This window comes from Equus quagga, chromosome 2 (genome assembly GCF_021613505.1).
Source record: "Equus quagga isolate Etosha38 chromosome 2, UCLA_HA_Equagga_1.0, whole genome shotgun sequence".
Classification (NCBI taxonomy): domain Eukaryota; kingdom Metazoa; phylum Chordata; class Mammalia; order Perissodactyla; family Equidae; genus Equus; species Equus quagga.
In genome coordinates, this window is record NC_060268.1 from 85,629,140 (window position 1) to 85,647,816 (window position 18,677).

Genomic DNA, 18,677 nt, shown 5'->3' on the forward strand with positions numbered 1-18,677 from the left:
TCCAGCTTCCCTATGGCTCCTTGGGGTGGGGCCATGAGGTTTTACTCTAAGCCCAAGTAGATAAAGACAGTCTCTCAGCCCCGCCTGCTGCAGAGATAAGGCCCGCACAGTCTCCCCCCGTTTAGAGAGCAGAGCGGACTCACGTGCCGAGACGCTCCTCGTGCTTTTTGCTGTCCTTTCCCCACACTTCGATGTCCAAAATGCCCATCCTGTCAGAGAAGTAGTGAAAGTCAAACTGTTCCCGCCACTGCGGATTTGCATTCTTACACAGTGTCTAGAAAACATGCAGTTATAACATTTATTTTCTTAAAATGCCATTCATCGCTACAGCAGCTACACATTCATTTCATTTCTATACTGCAGGAGATCATGATGTACCTCCCCTTTATAAAGTTAAACTTTCCTTTTGGGAATGAAAGAGACTTCGGGGTTTCGGGAATTGGCAAAACATCACTAGTCTTTTAGCTGACGGCCAGATTCAATCATTTGCCCACCAAGTTAGAAAGAATACCATTACCCCACTAGAAACCACAAATTATATATACATCACATATCTCAACAGACATTTTACAGTTGTTCTTTCTTACAGAAGATATTACTATTGGTTAATTAAATGCAAGTAACATTTTTATTGGCACATCCATTCAGTGCCGGCTTAACTATATAACTTAACACTTTGGGGTCTTAATTAACATCTGTCAGATACATTAGGTGAGAAACCCGTAATTTGTGCATCGCTGCCTATTTTTAAACCTGGGTTTACTGAATCTACCCCTAGTGTGAGAGAAAGACTAAGAAATCCCACTGCTGCCAAACCTAAAAATTAACCGGCATGGTTTGAAAACTCCACAAGTGTTTACGTGTTCTCCAAAAGTGATTTCAAACGGCTTATGTGTTTGATTCATTGGCAGGGTTTTCATTTTTGTTTCACGTACATAGAGATTCAATTTGTGAATAAAAAGGGAGCAAAAAGGCTGGAGACTGAGCATCAGGCTCCAAGGGCGCAGACTCAACTATGAAATCCTGGCGCCAATGACTCCTGCACGGGAAAAGGGGCCACTCAGACCTCAGCTGTGGCCCCCATCACGTAATATCACTTAAGCTGTTGTTCACATTGGGCTTACTCTAAAACATCACAGAATTTAGAAACCACAAAGGGAAAAAAAAAAAAAACCTATTAGACCACAAATTAAATGCAATATTCCCCAAGGGGGAATGTAGCAGATATTGGACTAACGCTACACTTCACCTGAGTCCAAAAGGCTAAGTGCGCTTAGCGATGAATAATTTTTCTATAAATCCTTAGCTGACACTGGCTGGCTACGGGAATCTTAGCGGAGAGATGTGGTGGGCCTGGATACACTCACTGTGAGGTACAGCCTGAACTACCTGTTTAAAATAATTATCTGCGTATTTCTGCCGTAACTTGCCCTCAACTTGTCACATTTCTTATAAACAATTTTTCATGTGAGCTTCAATTCTCGACTCTTTGTGCTGGAGTAAATGACATTTAATATTCAATTCTGCACTGAAAATGGTGCCTCAGAGACAACCTCTTGTCTCCCTAAATCATTTTCCAACTTGTCCCCATCTGTTATGTCCTCTATCCTGGAAAGAGGAGCTGGAAACCTCCTCGGGTCTATTTTCAAAATCTCCCCCTGTTTTTTTTTTGCTATGTGACTTTTTGGCAAGTGACTTACCTTTCAAGAACCCTGGCCCCTCGCTCTCTAAGACATAGGAATAGTCCTGTCTGACAGCTATGCAAAACGAATTAATCACCACGGTTTGGAGACTACGGCTTTTGAAACAAAAACCACACCAAATTTCTAAGATTAAAAATTAAATGGCATTTGGATCAGCCGAATAAGATGACTGATTTTTAAAGACAGCTAAAAATGCCATTACTTTTGTTCAAAACAGATTACTTTTAAAACTTTACATAGTTAATTTTTTAAAAATCACAACAAAAAGCAGCAGCACTAGATGTCTTTTTGCTGTTAATACTAACAAGTAAGAGAAAGCAAAGCATATATAATTTCGAAAATATTTTTAGTTATGTCAAATGTTTTAATCCAAATATAATATGCTATTTTGTTTTTGTAGGATTCTGAAAACACTTAGTTAGCCTTTTCCCGAGTTCTACGAAAATCATTTGCTTATTTTCAAAACAAAAATAAATTATGCATTCAAATCCATTGTTTAATAAGTTTTCCCTAGTTTCAGTTACTATATTAAAATAAATTACACTAAGCAATCAAATGCCCGTATTAATTGACTACATCTATACGATTATTTTGTTTTCTGGTATGCTCCTAACGTAACCAGGAGGATTAAACATAAATTTGTTCTATTTTTGTGAAATTTAGAGTGAGAAAACATTTTTTCAAGTTTTTTTATTCTTAAAGATATTGTTCTCCTTAAGGAATGGCCAGAACTTACCTTACTTTTGTACCTCTGATCTCCCAGTTTTAACTGGACAAACATCTCTGTCATGCTTCCTCCTGACACATTCCTCCCTTCCAGCAAAGTTATACTTATAATCCCGTTCCAGAGTTGGTTCTTTTTCAAGGACTCTGAGAGCCGTAGGTTGCGTATCAGAGAGGACTAAAGCAAAAAATAAAGATGACATATCAACGCTGATAACTCTTGAGTGTGAATTTAGTGATGCTAGAATTCCAGCTTTCAATATTGGATTACAAATAGCCCTCTCCGCCTGGTGCAAGTTATGATTCTTCATTGGTTTTGCAAACCTGAAACCACAGTTATGCGATTTCCTTCCGAAGCATTGGACTTGTAACAATATAGCGGAGGATGAATAGGAGCAACACTTGCATTTGGCACTGGCCTGTACTCCCACCCAGACACGCTCTTTGGTGGAAATCCTTCAACTGGGCCTTTGGCTATTTTAATAGTAGGAAGGGAAGAAAGGCATTCTGGGAAATAGAGATATAAGAACAAGGCATTGCTTTGCAGGGAAATAAAATACCTCTGGGCATTTCGAAATCATGGTTTTGAATTTGGGTTTGAATTATCCTTCACCCTCGAATCTGCCCCCACTTCCCTTTATTCCTTGGGCTCCTACTGAAAAGGCCGGCACCACTGTGAGATTCACACTCCAGATAGAGCCCGTGATCAGCTAGCCAGTCAAAAGAGCTTTGCAGATCTGGGGAGAATGGAAGGATGCATGAAGGACTCAGCACAGTGCCTGAAACCTAGCAGGGGTTCAGTAACTGTGAACTTAGTTTTTTTTCCATTTCTAAATTATATTACTCACGCACACTCACACACATCTTAAACAGAATATAGAAAAAGGCAAACATCCCCTACTATTAAATTATAAAGAGAACAAACACAGCTTATTTATTTTAATTTTCATTATGTAAATTTTCAAACGTACACAGAGGTAGAGAGAATTGTATAATAAATTTCTATGTACTTATTCGCCAGATTCGACATTTTGCCAATTTTATTTCATCTATTCCTTCACTAATTTTTTCTGGCTGAAATATTTGAAAGCAAAATCCATATTCGTTTTTACATAAGCACCATGCCATGCTCACCACTCAACAAAAGTAACCATAATTCCTTTAATATCGTTCAATACCCAGCACATATTCGCATTTCTCTGAAGGTTTCAACAACGATTTTTTATGGTTAGTTTATTTGAGCGAAGATCCCCATATGACCCACGTGTTGCATTTACTTGGTGGAGTTCATTTATGTTCTCCGTTCAATAAGTGAAATGGCACAAGCATAGACTGCTATATTTGAAGGAGAAATAAATGGACTGAAGAATTTAAATGGCGTTGAGTATCATGGTAAAGCAATGAATTTCTAACACTATATATTCATTCCTGTCATCTGCTCAATATATCTTCGAGATCATTTAGACACCAATTTGCTCGGACACCAGTTAGTCACAATTTATCACAACAAATGGTATGTCAGTACCATATTAATCATATACCAGCTTACCTCACCAACACACATCGCTCCACCACTCTTAATAAATGACGCAACAATGCCACACCAAGCGTTTGGTTGATCATTTTATGACAACCTAAAGCAAAATACATTTAAGGAAATCTATACTCTCAAATTTCATATTTGTGTTACTTTGCTCTTGAAATGAGCACGTGTGTGTGCACACACTCACACAGGGATTTTGGAGGTGCTAAGACAGAACGTGGAAAGCAGATGGGAAAAGAATTAATTTAAAAAAAATCCCTCCTCTGGAGAACATGAACAATTCTTTCGTACCTTCTGTTTGCAGTTGGGTTGTTGATATAATATATTCAATAATGAAGGTTTATGAAATAAAGTTCAGCAATTTTATATTTGTTAAAAACCACATACACCATCACAATTATAAACAGACACATATAAATATATATGTTTATATGTTTATATATCTATATGCGTGCATAAAGATATAGACACACTTACTATATTTTATAGCTTATTAAGGACAGGGGCTGAAAACTTCTATCTTTAAAAAGAAAATGAGATTTTGATTCATACATCCTGCTGCAATTTCCTTTTTTATTTTTTTCCTCCTTAAAGTTTGACTTGCCAACCAACACGCTAAAGCATGACCCGTCCCATGGCCATGCTTCAAAGTCCCGACAGATATATTCCTCCCTAAACACTGCAACTATTTCAAAATCCTTTTTATAAAGAAGGGAGTAATGTCCACAAGGGATCAAAGGGCATCCTACAGTCTGGCAATTGCCTAAGAAAAATGGCAGTGCTTCTATGAAATATGCTCTAAAATAATTTTGTGGCTTGGTATGTCCTAATTTCAAATTGGATGTTTATCTTGGAAAGGCTTCTATCTAACTTGTCCATAAAACAGCCCCACTTAGCTCTATGAGCTCTGTGAAAATGGAATCCAAAGCTGGTTATTAAGGGGGCCTAGAGATAGGTTCCATATGGCGGAACAGCATGGGAGGGCAAGGCAAAGGCCTACATCAGGCGAGGCTTGGCTGGAGCTCCTGATCTATCCACGGACACTCGTTGCATTACACCATAACATCTGGATTATTGCTTGTAATGTCCCTGGGAAATATCCACTTTCCATCAAAGCCTTTATCTATCTCAGTCGGACTTTGAACATTTTAGTATTTAACGCAGTCATGTTTGATGTGATGGACTTGCTCTTTGCCGTCCAAGATTTTTTCCCCCCTTCCTAAAGGCAGGCTAGGAAAAGAGAAGTATTTATTGCAGAGTTCACAGATAGAAAAGAACAGAAGACCTTTATTCTACTTATTTCATCCCAAATATTTCTGCAAAATCCACTATAAGATTACATCCAAATAAAGTTCTATGTGAGCAACAGATTCTGGGGTGTGTGTATGAGCTTTAAAGAAGTTTCTTAATTGCTTTAACGTTTCTCTTCCAGCCTTGAGACTTGTGATGAGGCTTAAGAGTGGAGTCTGGAGTTTGGAGCAGCGTCTGGGCCATCCTGTGTGTGCACTGGTGCAGGGCTGGGCTCTCCAAATCTTTTGTGCTCTTCCAACACTCCCTTTCTCCCCACAATAAATCGACTCCTCTCCACTCACTCTGTTAGCTCAATAGCTCGGGTTTTCCCCGTCTGTGCCTGAGCCTATAAGTGAAATTTGTCATCTTAATGCAGCTTGGAATGTGAAAGGAGAGAAGGAAATGACCCATCAAAGGAGCAGCCCACCCCACCTGAGCTGAAACAAACATTGGGAGATAGAGCAAAGTTTCTGGGTCCTGACCCTAATTTCTCAGCAGACATAACGGATAAAATATGGTACATCAGGGTTTTGTTATTTTTCTCTTTCCTCCCAAAGGGTCAGAACCTTTCGCTATTTCTATGTTGATTCATTCATAGACTCTCTCTTCCTTAGCCCCCACCCCACCAAATCCACACCCATTCTTCTAAACAAAAGGAGTGACTTCCATCTGAAACACACAAGTGAGTTATTACCAGTGGAAACAAGGTGTGATATTTAACTGAGAAACATACTGACTTTTGTGAAAATGAAACAGCTTCAAAAACATTAATTTACTTCTGGGTCTTGAAAATCCCACAGGCAAGGAAGGAAGGGAAGAAAGGAGAGAGATTGAAAGTATAAGCTGGGGAGCTTCTGCTCACTTCCAACAGGTGGAGAATTCGCAGGAGTTTTGGATCTAGTAACAGAAACTCTCAAAACAGTAAAGAGACTGTCATTCCGGGGACACATAAAATGGATTACAGCTTGGCAACACGCATTATTTGAGGATCTTGGCCAAGAGGCATGCTGGGAAGATGGTGCTGTAGACTCCAGTGTCCTGTTTCCTTGGCGTGGCTGCAAAGGAAAACCCAGAGATGCCGGACATGTCAGCTCGGTGCTGCCTATCTGTCCGAGTCAGGAAGACTGGCAGAGAGGTCAGGAGTAAAGAAAGATCCTGAAAAGAGGGCACGGAGTCCAGGAGCTGGGGCTGCAGCCTGTGGTCGTCAAAAGCAATGTTCTATTTGGCTGTGCCACAGTCCAGAACTGGCTATGCTGACCAATGCCATAAGATAATTATTCAAAGTACTCCCTTGGGTGTAACAAAATACCAAAAAATAAAAAAGGATGAAAGTTTTTAAAAGGGGCAGTGAAAAAAGTTTTCCACAAGATTTTTCTAGTAGGGCATGCCTCCTAGGTGTTCGGGTACTTTTCATAACATCTCATTTATGGAAGTATAAAAATCTGTGGTCCAGTGTTGCCAATGCATCTTATTTTGACCCTCATTAATTATTTGTCCTAAGTCATTGTGAGAGAGAAGGCAATGGAAACAAATGCATGAAAAAAACCCAAACTTTGTAAGCCAAGTAAACAGCAAAGCTAGACTCCAACGAGGTTGGCACTGCTGAGAAAAGCTAAGGGAGAACATTCAGTCTATAAAAGGTTTCCTTGAAATATTCCTTCCAAGCTTTTTCCGCATGTACAACTACTGCTCATTGTCAACAGCTTTTACAGCGTGACACGAGAAGATCCATACATTCATGCAACAGGCTCCCAGAAAAGCTGCTCTCAGCAGCTCCTTATATCATCTGAAGAGAATCCTGAGGCATAAATCCTCCTCCAACTACACAGAAATCCCCGCATAAGGATAGAAAGAAAGCCTTTTAAATTTCCCACATGGACATGGACACGAAAGATGAGATTTATATTCGCAGATGAAAACTACATCACAGCCCCAAGGATGTGAATACCAAGACAATAGCTGCAAAAATTGCAGATTCAATTTAACTGTTTTTAATTATGAGGGAATATCATTGTTCCATTTTTGCACTTAAAGATAAAAATTAGATTGAGAGAAAATTTTTAAAAAATAGACAAAGTCTATAAATGCCTGATGACTCTCAGGGTTTAGGACCAGGAAAATCCTTCAAATGCATTGACTATTTACTACTACTTAAAAAAACAAAGACCAAAAAAATGTAAGGGCATGTGATTAGACAAGATTTTCTTTTATGCCCTGACCTCTGGGAAGCCCCAAGTTCAATGTTGTGCTCGTGTGCAATAACCTTCCTCATCTCGTATTTCTTGATTCACATGTGTCATCCTCACGACTTCAAGGGCACCCCTGTCCGGGACTAGAACACAGGGAAGCCAAGGACATGCTCACTCTCAGGCTTCTGCACGGGCAGGGCTGGCACCTGCGACTGAGTGGCTTGTGATGGTTTCCACTCTGGGCACCTCGTTTGCCTCACCCTAATCCAAGCTCTACCTAAGATTTAGCAGTGCTGGCCACTGGCCTACAAGGCCTGCCCTTCTTCCTTCTCTAGTTTTTTCTCCTACTCCTCCCAACATCCCATGTCATACCGTGGTCCACACCAGGGGTTCTCGAACACAAATGTGCATCAGAATCACCTGGAAGTCTTGCTAAAAGATTGCTGGGGCCTATCCCCAGAATTTCTGATTCAACTTCTGAAATGGGGGCCAAGAACTTCCATTTCTAACAATTTCCAAGTGATGCTCATGCTGCTGGTGCAGGGGCTCCACTTTGAAAACCAAATTGTTTGGAGCCCGGTAATAAATAGGTTAGAGCACTCGTCGTGTACCACATTATTCTATACTAATTTTCTTCCTCCTCTTTCTCATTTGGTAGGATTCACTCCAGTCTCCCTTCTCTGAAAGCTTTCTCTGTCCCCAGCATTCAAACACCTCACCCGCCTGCAAGGCCAGGATAAGGGTCCAATTGCAGTCTGAATATCCCCGCCTCTCTACTCTCATCTCTCCTACTAACTCATCAGTTCTGATGGCCAAGTCTGATCCATCGTCGAACTCCCAGGACAGTATTTCCTGCCAATATAGTATGTGCTCAGTGAGAGGTTTTTGGCTAGAACTGAGTCTAATGTCACTGCTGGGAGAGATTTGATGAAAAGTTTAGGAAGGCAGTGGCTCTGTCCTTCTGGCCTGGAGCACACACAGGTCTGAGAGTTCCAAGAGATGCATGGCCTCACGTGAGCATGACTGAGGCCCCCAGAAATGAGGACAGCCTCTAGAGGTCATTCCGCCCAGGGTAACAGTGACCTGGACTTCATAACAAGGCAACAGAAGCATTGGGGTTAAGCTATTCAGCAGCGGGCCCATGAAATGCCACTTCTAGACAGACAGATAGACAGATGGGCAGGAAGACACAGACAGACGTATAGACAGACAAATAAATTAAATTATATATATAGATAGATACACACAGATATATAGACAAATAAATTACATAGATTAAATGAGATATATAAAGACAGACAGAGAGAGATAGGTATACAGGTATATAGATATATATGGCTGTTTTGGGTATGCAATTTTCCAAGCCTTTGAGTTTAATCAAGAAAATAAAAAGGTAAACAGTGCTACTATGGGTGAACATATGAGTTCGGCTAAGAATATGCGAAAACGGAAAAGAACAAAACAAACAAAAAGTACTCTATTGATTGGGAAAGTGCTCGAGGCACAATACCCTCCCTTTAGTTCCTCAAATGAACCACACTTCTGGCAAAAGGCTTTGCTTGTATGACTTCCTGGGCCTACACAGAAGTGAGGGATGTGAGTGCAAATAGAGAAAGAGGGGCAGTGACAGAGGGCACTGACCGATAAAGTGGGAGGAGAGGCTTCCATGCCAGTGTGAGCAGCTCCTTCTAGGCCCAACCTATATGACTAGACAAAACCATCATGTAAACTTCCTCCTGTTTCTCACCTGGGTGCTCATCACAGAGCAGGTCATCATGGATAGAGAGAGAGAGCCAGCGAGCAAGAGCTTCTCTGCAAATTCTTTGGCTGTCCTCCTTCAGTCTGAGTTCCCCCACAGTAAACTAGCCTTGCGGCAAGACACCTGCCAGAAGCTAAATATGTTAAAACCACGCTTCGCGAGAGCCAGTGGAGTCTGAACCCTTAGCAAAATGATAAAGCCTCTAAGCACGCTGTGGTGAAGTGCTTAACTTGCCCTGAGGTCGTAAGCGAATAGGCCTCTGCCAAGTGTTCAGAAGCAAACTGGACACTGTCAACCCGCAGGACCGAGTCAAAGGCAAAAGCAGAACCGTAATCATCTTGGCCAAGACTTCCCAGATTTCACTCCCTCGGCCAGGCAGCTAACCCAGAGTCAGTCGCCCCAGGGACAGAAGGAGAACGGAGGGGGTCAGAACTCAAAGAGGTGCCACATCACCCCACAGCAAGAGAGCACACCCTATCAATGTTCACAAGACCCAACCAATACCCTGTCACGGGAGCTACTATGCCACCAGTCTGGGGTCGGCAGACTTCAAAAGCCAGAGTGGAAAAACAAGCAGCGAGAGGAGGTGCTGGTCCAGGCAACAGGACAGCTCTTGGGGTTCCAGACCAACCTAAGGAAAACATTTCTACCAATTCTGCCTTCTGAGAGGCTGCCTGCCTGCCACACGTCCTAGAGGTCAGGGAGATAGAAACAGAGGGACAGACAGAGCAAAAGGAATAAAGAGAAAGTGGAAAAGGAGAAAGAAGACAAGGGAGGACATGGCCTAATTTCACGCAGAGCCCTCATCATTTGATTCACGAGTCTTACAAAGTAATGACATGAAAGAAAGTATCAAAAAGAGCCAGACTCAAGGGCCTAGCCTCTATATTTTGCTTCACAATCCAACAGGAAAAGAAAACCATTCCAGGTACTGAAAACAGAGGGACTGTGATGCAGGCAACTGGTGTCACAGGCGAGGGGACTGCTGAGAGACCAGAGGACACTGAGCAAACACAGGAGAGCGGCAGCAGGAAGGACTCGCAGGCTGCAGCAGGGCACAGCAGGGGACAGCAAACTTCTCCCATAAAGGTCCAGGTCGTATTTAGGATTGTGGGCCATAAAGTCTCTGTTCCAACTACTCTACTCTGCCACTGTCAGCCAGAGACAATTTATACACGAATGGGTGCAGCTGTGTTCCAAAAACACTTTATCTGCAAAAATAGACAAAGAGCTGGATTTTGTCCTCAGGTGAAATTCCACAATTCCTGGGCGACAGAGACAAAAAGAGTAAATCCCAGGGTCAGGATCATCTGATAGAAGCTGAAGCCACAGCAGGTCGGACTAACGGAAGATGCAAAATGCAACACGTCTGAGACACCATGTGAAAGAGCAAGAGAGGGAGAAATATCCCAGCTTCTCCCTTCTCCCACCCTTCAGTGTCCTGGCAATTCCACTCATTGTGTAAAGCCAGCTGGGGGCCTCCTGACAGGGGACCTAGAAAATGCATCCTGCAGTGGTCAGCCCCTGCAATAAGAGAGAGGAACAGAGATAAAAGAATATGAGGCCAAATGGGCCAAAAATTGGCACCGCTGGTCAACTAATCTCATACAGAAAAAAACATCAGGGGCCAGCTCGGTGGTGCAGCGGTTAAGCAGGCACGCTCTACTCGGCGGCCTGGGGTTCACAGGTTGGGATCCTGGGTGCAGACATGGCACCACTTGGCAAGGCCTCCTGTGGTAGGCGTCCCACACATAAAGTAGGGGAAGATGTGTGCGGATCTTAGCTCAGGGCCAGGCTTCCTCAGCAAAAAGAGGAGGATTGGCAGTATTTAGCTCAGGGCTAATCTTCCTTAAAAAACAGAAAAATATCACACTAGTATAGGACATGTCTCTTACCTCAGATCTCTGAGATATAAACGCAGGAAACAGTGGCTCACAAGATGGGTAATGTGAGAATATATACTTATCTCAGTGCAAATTCACCTATAGTAAAGGAAATGCATAACAAAAGGGGGGCTGTGATCAGCCAGGGCACCTTTACAGACCCAAATGAAAGCAGGTGTGGTGTGCATGTGTGTGTGCAGGTGTGTGCACATAATTTGTGAATACAATCAGTGATTCATCAATTCCATTTTTTATCACTGCATTATTTCCCCATTAGACTATTTGATATGAGAAGTAACTCTGTTAATTTTCTCTCTATATAACTGTTACATACGTTGGAAAGGGCGAAGGAACGTTTGGAAATCGATCTGTTTACAGCAAAGATTATGTCTAATAAGTATCCAAAAAGAAGTAGGTATCCGATTCAGCCCCTATTTGATCAAATTCTCAATGCTTATTTTTAAATCCTCATCAGAAGGTAAACGAAAGCTTTTGGCTGAAACCTAAACCTATTTTTAAGGGCAATTTCTACATATTTACTGTCTTAAAATCCAGGTCAGTGTAATAAAGACGCACTTTAAAAGACACTCCACAACGACTCTGCCATTCTGGGGCCCTTTGGACGCTGTAAAATTATAAATGTATGGGTTTAAGAAGCAATTATCTAAATAAAGTTAAGTTACTATAAGAATTAGATTGAGGTGAAAAAGTCAATGACATCTTATAGGTAACACTTTACTTAGGACCAGCAAAATTTTAGATACTCACAGCTAAGCAATCTCCTTTATGTCAAACTTCTGTTACCTAATTTTTAAATATAATATGGAAATCCTAAAAAAGAAGCTTATAGTTTAAAAATACCAAGATAGGGTGAACAGGGTATTTTAACTACTTTTAGAGAGGGTTAATCACAGTGTCTATAGATTTTGCATGTGACTCATTTCCATAAGCCATATTAGAAACTCTCTCACTCTTCTCTCCAAAACTGTGAGCCCTAAGGAGCAAAAAGTCAGCCTAACAACTGACATTCTTCACCAGTATATAAACTGCATCTCCCATATAAGATCACAAATAGCCTTCATTGAGCTCTATTCAGGTAAGGTTTTATTAAACACAGGTAGCAGGTCTGGGCATTTATTAAGTCTCTGAGCCCAGCACACTGAACTCAAAATTCTGGAAACTACCACGATAGGGAAAAAAGAAGAGAGCAGCTCAGTAGTAAGACACCACTCCACAAGACAGATATAAATACTGCTCTCCAGGATCCTCTGTTCCTTTCATATTTTTGATATCTTTATCCAGGCCGTCAACATTTTTTCTCTCCCTCTTCATTCCTCTGGCCATTCTTCCATAACCTCGCCTGTGCTCCCCAGACTCGCATATTCCCCAAGCTCACAATTTTTCTTTCGAGCCTTTATGTTCTTCCACAAACTGCCAGTGCTCTTCCACAGGCCGGAACTCCCTAACTAAAGATGGTTATTGATGTACAGTACCACTGCTTTACTGCAGCGGCAGAATCAATAAACGAGAAAATACTGCTTTGTCAGGTTTCACCAAAGCATGCTGGGAAACTTTACTGCTTTAGATGGTTACAGAAACTCTTAATATGGGAGAGAGAGAGCTGGGCTCCCTTCTGCGGTGAGAAATGATGTTCTTCTCCCCTCTAGTGACTATAAAGGAATAAGACAAAAGTTGGAGGAATTTTTGAGACAGCTTCACGTTTTATTTATCGTCTCCTAATTTTATTTCTAAAAAGAACCAGGGTCTTGGAAACCAAGTCAATGGGTAGGACGACAAAACACCTTATCATGGTTATTCCTAAAGTGTTCAAAATGCAAAGGATATACATTTTAGTAAGAGTTGGAATTTTGATCCCTTTAGATTTTAAAAAGCAAGGTTTGGAAAGTTTGCCTTTCTTCCGAAATGCCTCAGGGCTGGTCAGGTGACGGATCTTGTTCTCTCTCTGTCTTTCTCTTTCACCTACACATCCTCTTACATACTAACAAAATCCTGGTTTCAATCTCCTTATTTTACAGAGAAGTAAACCACTGAAGTACAGTGAGGTTAGAAATTGGAGCTGGCATATATTTGTGCATATATGTGTGTGTGTAAATAAATACATATAAAGAGATCATCAACGCATCCTCCCGCCCCAGTCACACACACATCATGGCTGCCTCCATGTTGGTTATTTCTCTTTAAAAAGTAGCAGAGCTGCTAAAGTTACAAATACTCTTTCGGTTTTGTTTGTTTATTTTTACACTAATTCTGACAGCCACTTAGATTACAATGTGATAATTTAATAACCTGATAAATTAATAATGCATTTCTACTTTGGTACACCTAAACTTTTTACAAATCGGAAAACAGCGTATAATTGCTTAAAAAGATAATAACAATGTATAAAACCATCAATAGTTCACGAAGAAATCTTTAAAGAAACTCACCAAAAAAAGTAAGAAATGGTAAAATAAAAGTAATATGAAGAGATTTATAAAATATACAGTATATATATTCCACTCAATCTTTTCATTGCCCCAATAACACCAAAGCTAGTTTCCATCTTATGGTAAATAACTTCCTAAAGGATTAAATCTAACTGCTCTACACTCCAAATAATGCGAGCTTAATGAAGTGTAACGTTCTAACGTGGCCGGTACATATAAAATGTCATCACTAAACCAAGTGTAAGTTCAAACATCTGGCTGTGCCCTTATTAAATGAAATTTTAAAAGGGAGGTTGTTTCCTTCTTATTTATAACAGCAGTAACAGGAAAGGAGGTCGTTCCATGCAAAGGGTGGATAATATCAATCATATATACATTTGTGTCTCCTACAAAGAGGAACTTTTTACCAAACGATGTAAAGAAAAAAATAGCTATATTTACCTTGCTCGCACTCAACCGCTTCCGATTTGACCAACGCTAAGGATTGTGTCCGTTGGATGGTGAGAAATGGCAAAATGAAAAGAAATCGAATTGTTAGCATAATTACTATATTAGTTAGATGGTGCTGACTACATTCAAACAACTAACACCCAAGTTCTGAGGTTACAGAGAAAGCACATTTGAGCAAGAACATAGTAACATAGAAAAATCACATTTCTTTGGTTGTTGAATGGTTGAATGGTTCTACACCATTTTCTCACTGCATTCAATAATGAAAACATAAGGACATAGGAATACTGCTCAGTCCTTAGAAGTACATTTATGTTTTTGATTGCCTTAAAACACTATAATTTTACCTCTAAAGGCAAAGCGAAAATGCAGATTTCTCTTACTTGAAATATTTGGATAGGATTAAGAAAATGTTTCAGAACTTCATGGACAACGTCAGTTCATGTTTAGGTTTTCATAGTTTTAGACACTAGAAAAAATAACTCCATTTACCTCCACTGCTTAAATCTCAATATGCAAAATAATAGAAAAAAATAGGAGTCATTTCTGCATAATTAAGAAAAATAGGCTAATTCGGCACTGTGAGAGAGAAGAAAAAATTTTCTGGACAGCAAGTAACTTCACCGCTGTTCTCTTTTGATCTCTCATTTGTCATGCTAAGTCTGCTGAATTTCGTCTACAATTAAAATTCTCCCCTAGCAGAATCCTCTCATTACTCCTGTCACCGGCCAGCACTGTGAAGCTCTACTCTGGCTGGTTAACCACCTAACTGGATGTTAAAACTTGGATAAATTTGGGAGATTACAACTCAATTATGAATCTAATCGAGCAGACCGCATTTACTATTATGTTTAGGGAAAAAATACCTTTAGGCAAATGACCTATCCACTTTGCCAATAAGTCTTCCTAATAAATTAGAAAGCAGAAAATAAACAGTCTTTGCGGGAAATCCACTTACATTCCAGTGACTGGCAACTAGAAACATTGGTACAGAAATTACTTGAAAATATTCTTCACCAAAAACACTTCCCCTGATGAAATTGTGAGTTCAGGATTCAGCACAGGACACAGAGTTACAGATACTACAATCTGAGTATGAAAATCAGTTCTTTTTGTATTTTCTCAACAACATATTGACAAGTATTTTCACCCAAAACAATCACCAAAATTAATTAACATCTTCCAGGTACATGTGGCTTTTTAGGGCCCTTTGACAAATAACATTCGATTTTTATAACAATCATAAAAGATAAACAAAATTGATAAGGAAAAAATGGAAAATGAGTATTACTGTCTGCTCACGACAATACTAAGAGCTATCACATATTTAGTGTCTATTCCACGCCAAGCTCCATATTTGATAATCCCAATCTTCATAATCCTGTAAAAGATTTTTTATCCTCCTTTCACACATGAGGAATTGTAGCTGAGAGAGCTTAAGTAATTCTATGAATTTGACCTGATTACTTAACTTCTCAAAACTAGAAAGTAGTGGGGCTGGGATTCAAACCCAGGCAGTCTGATGACAGAGACCATAATTCTAACAATCCTATTTTTGCCAAGAAAAAGAAATAGATAGCAGGTTTGTCAGCCTTCCAGCCAGAGCCTCATCTTCTAAGTATACGATTCCCATATACCCCTGCATCCCTGGACATGAGGGTCAATTCATGGACATTTTACACGTTAAGATTTTTGTCAGCTTGGTTCGAAAACGACAAAGACTGCCTCAATGACGACAGGAAGAAATCTGGGTACAGAACTGAGAATTCAAACTGAAATCTTTTCATCACACAAATTAAAATGGGAATTTATAAACACATTATTCCCAATCAAATTATCTATTGTCTTCCCAGTCTTCAATGTTACCTATTCCCATTTAAAAACCCAATATAGGGATGCCTTTAAATATTAAACTCAATGAAAAGGACAAACGTTTCCTGATATCTACGCTATCGGAAGGGCCCCTAATATGCACCAGAAGCTGAATAACCCCACACGACCCAGGATAAATTCTTCCTTGCTCAGGGATACTTGGGTCAAGAATATAAATAGAAAAACAAAACTACCAATCAGAACAAATGAGAGCAGGCAGGTTTTTCTATATTATAATACCCCATAAAATATATATAAAATAAACGTATCATCCACTAGACCTTTGCCGGACAAGCAAAGAACAAAGAAAATAAGAAAGCACATGAGCAAGCAGATATACAGCCTGACACACTCTCAAAAACAGGAGGTGGGGGAGTCAGAGGAAAGAAGGACCAAACTGAAAAAGATGACAAGTGTGGCTACTTTAAGGACTTGGAAAAGATACTCTCTGTGATGTTTTACAAAAACAAACTCAAACTGCATCTAGTATTAATTGCTCTGCAATTCGAAAGAAATTTTAACTAAAACGGCATTATTTTAAAACTCCAAATTCTGGCAATACGTAAATATATTTTAAGTGGCAATATTACTGCCAAACATATTCCAATATCCTACAGAAAAATTCGCAAGGGGAATAAATATGCAGGTAGCATGCAGCTTAAACAGACAGCTATTTTCATGAGGAAATTATCCAACTTTATAAACCTCACTTACATATGTAAGAAATTTCCAGAACGTATCAGCTGGCAATTGCTCAACCATGTGGCAAATGATACCTATTTACATTGCAGGTTATTTTAACCTGGCATCAGCTCAGGGCGCTGGTCACCTACTGTACTCATTGATGCTGCCATACTGTCAAGACTAAGAGAAGCTAAGGAAAACCTCTCCTTCATTATGCTGGATAGAAAAAAGTTTATTTTCAACACCAATTTAAGACATTTTAACATCAAAATACCTGCTTTCTTGAGGTCTCCAGTTTTAACAGCGCCACTTCTTAAAAAATTGGTAAATGGAGTTTTTTTTCCGTAGTTATGGTCAAGTAAATGCTCATAAGTAGAGAATTAAAACTAAAAATAGCAGTTATTTAGTTGACCCTCTGGCAACTGAAAAGTCACCGTGCAGCTTTCCCAATTCTTTAAGCTATCTTCTGTGAGTTTACCAGTAAACCAGTCATGATTTTCATCATGAAAATCAATTACAACTAAAAGCCAAGGTGACGTCAACGTGAAGAATATTCTCATTGTTCCCACTGACTGAGTTCAAGCTGTATTATTGGAGGCCTAATTTATAAACAGGCTTCAGATTTTCATACCAGATTCTAAACATGCTTCAATTTTTTAAGTAGGTATTTTAGTTGGCTTTAAGAATACCTTTCAAATAAGTTATAAACAAAGATGCTTTATGCTATTATTTTAATTCTTGGAATGATAAGGTGTAATCCTTGAATATAAAATAAGATTCTGATTTGTATTCACATGTTTGCTCATAAGACACAGTCCCAATCATATTGTCACAAAAGCCAACTTTTTTTGATAGTCTCAACATCTTCAACATGTAGTGCATTAACTAGAAATTTCCATGTAATAGACCAGAGAATATTAAAATTTGCATCTTCCCAAAAGTACTCTCAATAGATTGGTAGCTAAAAGAAAAAACAAGAAGAGACTGGAATGCTGTGAATGTACACATGATCACCTTAGTGATGTATGATGCAATAATTAAACCCGGGGAACTGCTTTTCATAACTGAATAATGCCTAAGTCACCTAGTACCTGAGAAAATAGCAAATGGAAAATTCACCACCGACTGAAAGTATACTTCAGACGATGTTACAAGCAAAACACAAGCAGGATATACATTTTAATAGAAGCAATACTATCTACATTCCTAGCCAAAACAGAGATAATTCCTTAATGGATTTTCTTTCCAGAGTTCCAAGAGAAAGGATGTATATAACCACAGATAGGTACTTTAAGTCTTTATAAAATTATCTGTTTCCCCCCAAAAATAATTACAAAAATATTAGTTATCCAGGAGTCCAGTAACCAAAGGACAATTACAATGAAGGATTTACAAAAGGACAAAAAGGTCACACTTACATGTCTCTTGAAATCACCCTGTTTTACTACTAGGTTCAGATTTAACACGATCACTCCCATGTCATCTTCTAAACTGTTTGGATCTTCCAGTTTTAAAATATGTTCAGTCGTTCTACAAGCAAAAAGTAACCAATAAGGTTCGCCATACTATATAGTCTTATAATGCATCGGGAGCTTATGGTGAAAGGCCCCTGCCTCTGAATAAGTGTCAGACACAAGTTCAAAAAGCACCAAATTCAGTGAAAATACCAAATTCAGTGAAAATAAACCAACCACCTTCAGGGTATTGAATCTGTTTGGTATTGCCTCATTCAACAGCTGGTTATTGTTCCTCTCTGCTGCCCAAGCAAAATTCAAATACTTGTTTTAATTTCAGGTTAGGTAGGCTAATGAACCTGAATATTAACAAATGAATGTGTACAATCCAATACACATTTTAAACACAATGGAAGATTTAATATCTGACTGATAAAAGCGGGAGCTAAAAAGCAAAAATCAGAGAAAAATTCACATTTTAACGCACTCTTTCACTTGTTCAGATTTCTTCTGTCATTTGATCTACACAAATACCATTTAACATTACCTTATCTTCCCTGTAAAATTCACTAATAGCAGTTGGAAAGTAAAAAGACAATACCTGTTAAGCTCAAGATCACTGAGAAGGACAAATGCAGAACCCATGAAATCAGACGTAGTTAAGTCTCGATCATATACCT

At 39.5% G+C, this 18,677-nt stretch overlaps 1 protein-coding gene across 4 annotated transcripts in view; it reads right to left on the reverse strand.

The window, feature by feature from the left end:
* The window catches only part of MCTP2 (multiple C2 and transmembrane domain containing 2), a 228,022-nt gene that overhangs the window by 128,039 nt on the left and 81,306 nt on the right, over positions 1–18,677 (reverse strand). For all 4 annotated transcript variants that reach the window (XM_046653662.1, XM_046653663.1, XM_046653664.1 and 1 more), the window contains 5 exons: positions 18,599–18,675; positions 17,962–18,073; positions 13,979–14,014; positions 2,440–2,604; positions 144–274 (listed from right to left, as the gene is read on the reverse strand). In XM_046653662.1, coding sequence (XP_046509618.1) covers positions 144–274; positions 2,440–2,604; positions 13,979–14,014; positions 17,962–18,073; positions 18,599–18,675 — 521 coding nt within the window. The remainder of the gene's footprint in view (positions 1–143; positions 275–2,439; positions 2,605–13,978; positions 14,015–17,961; positions 18,074–18,598; positions 18,676–18,677) is intronic.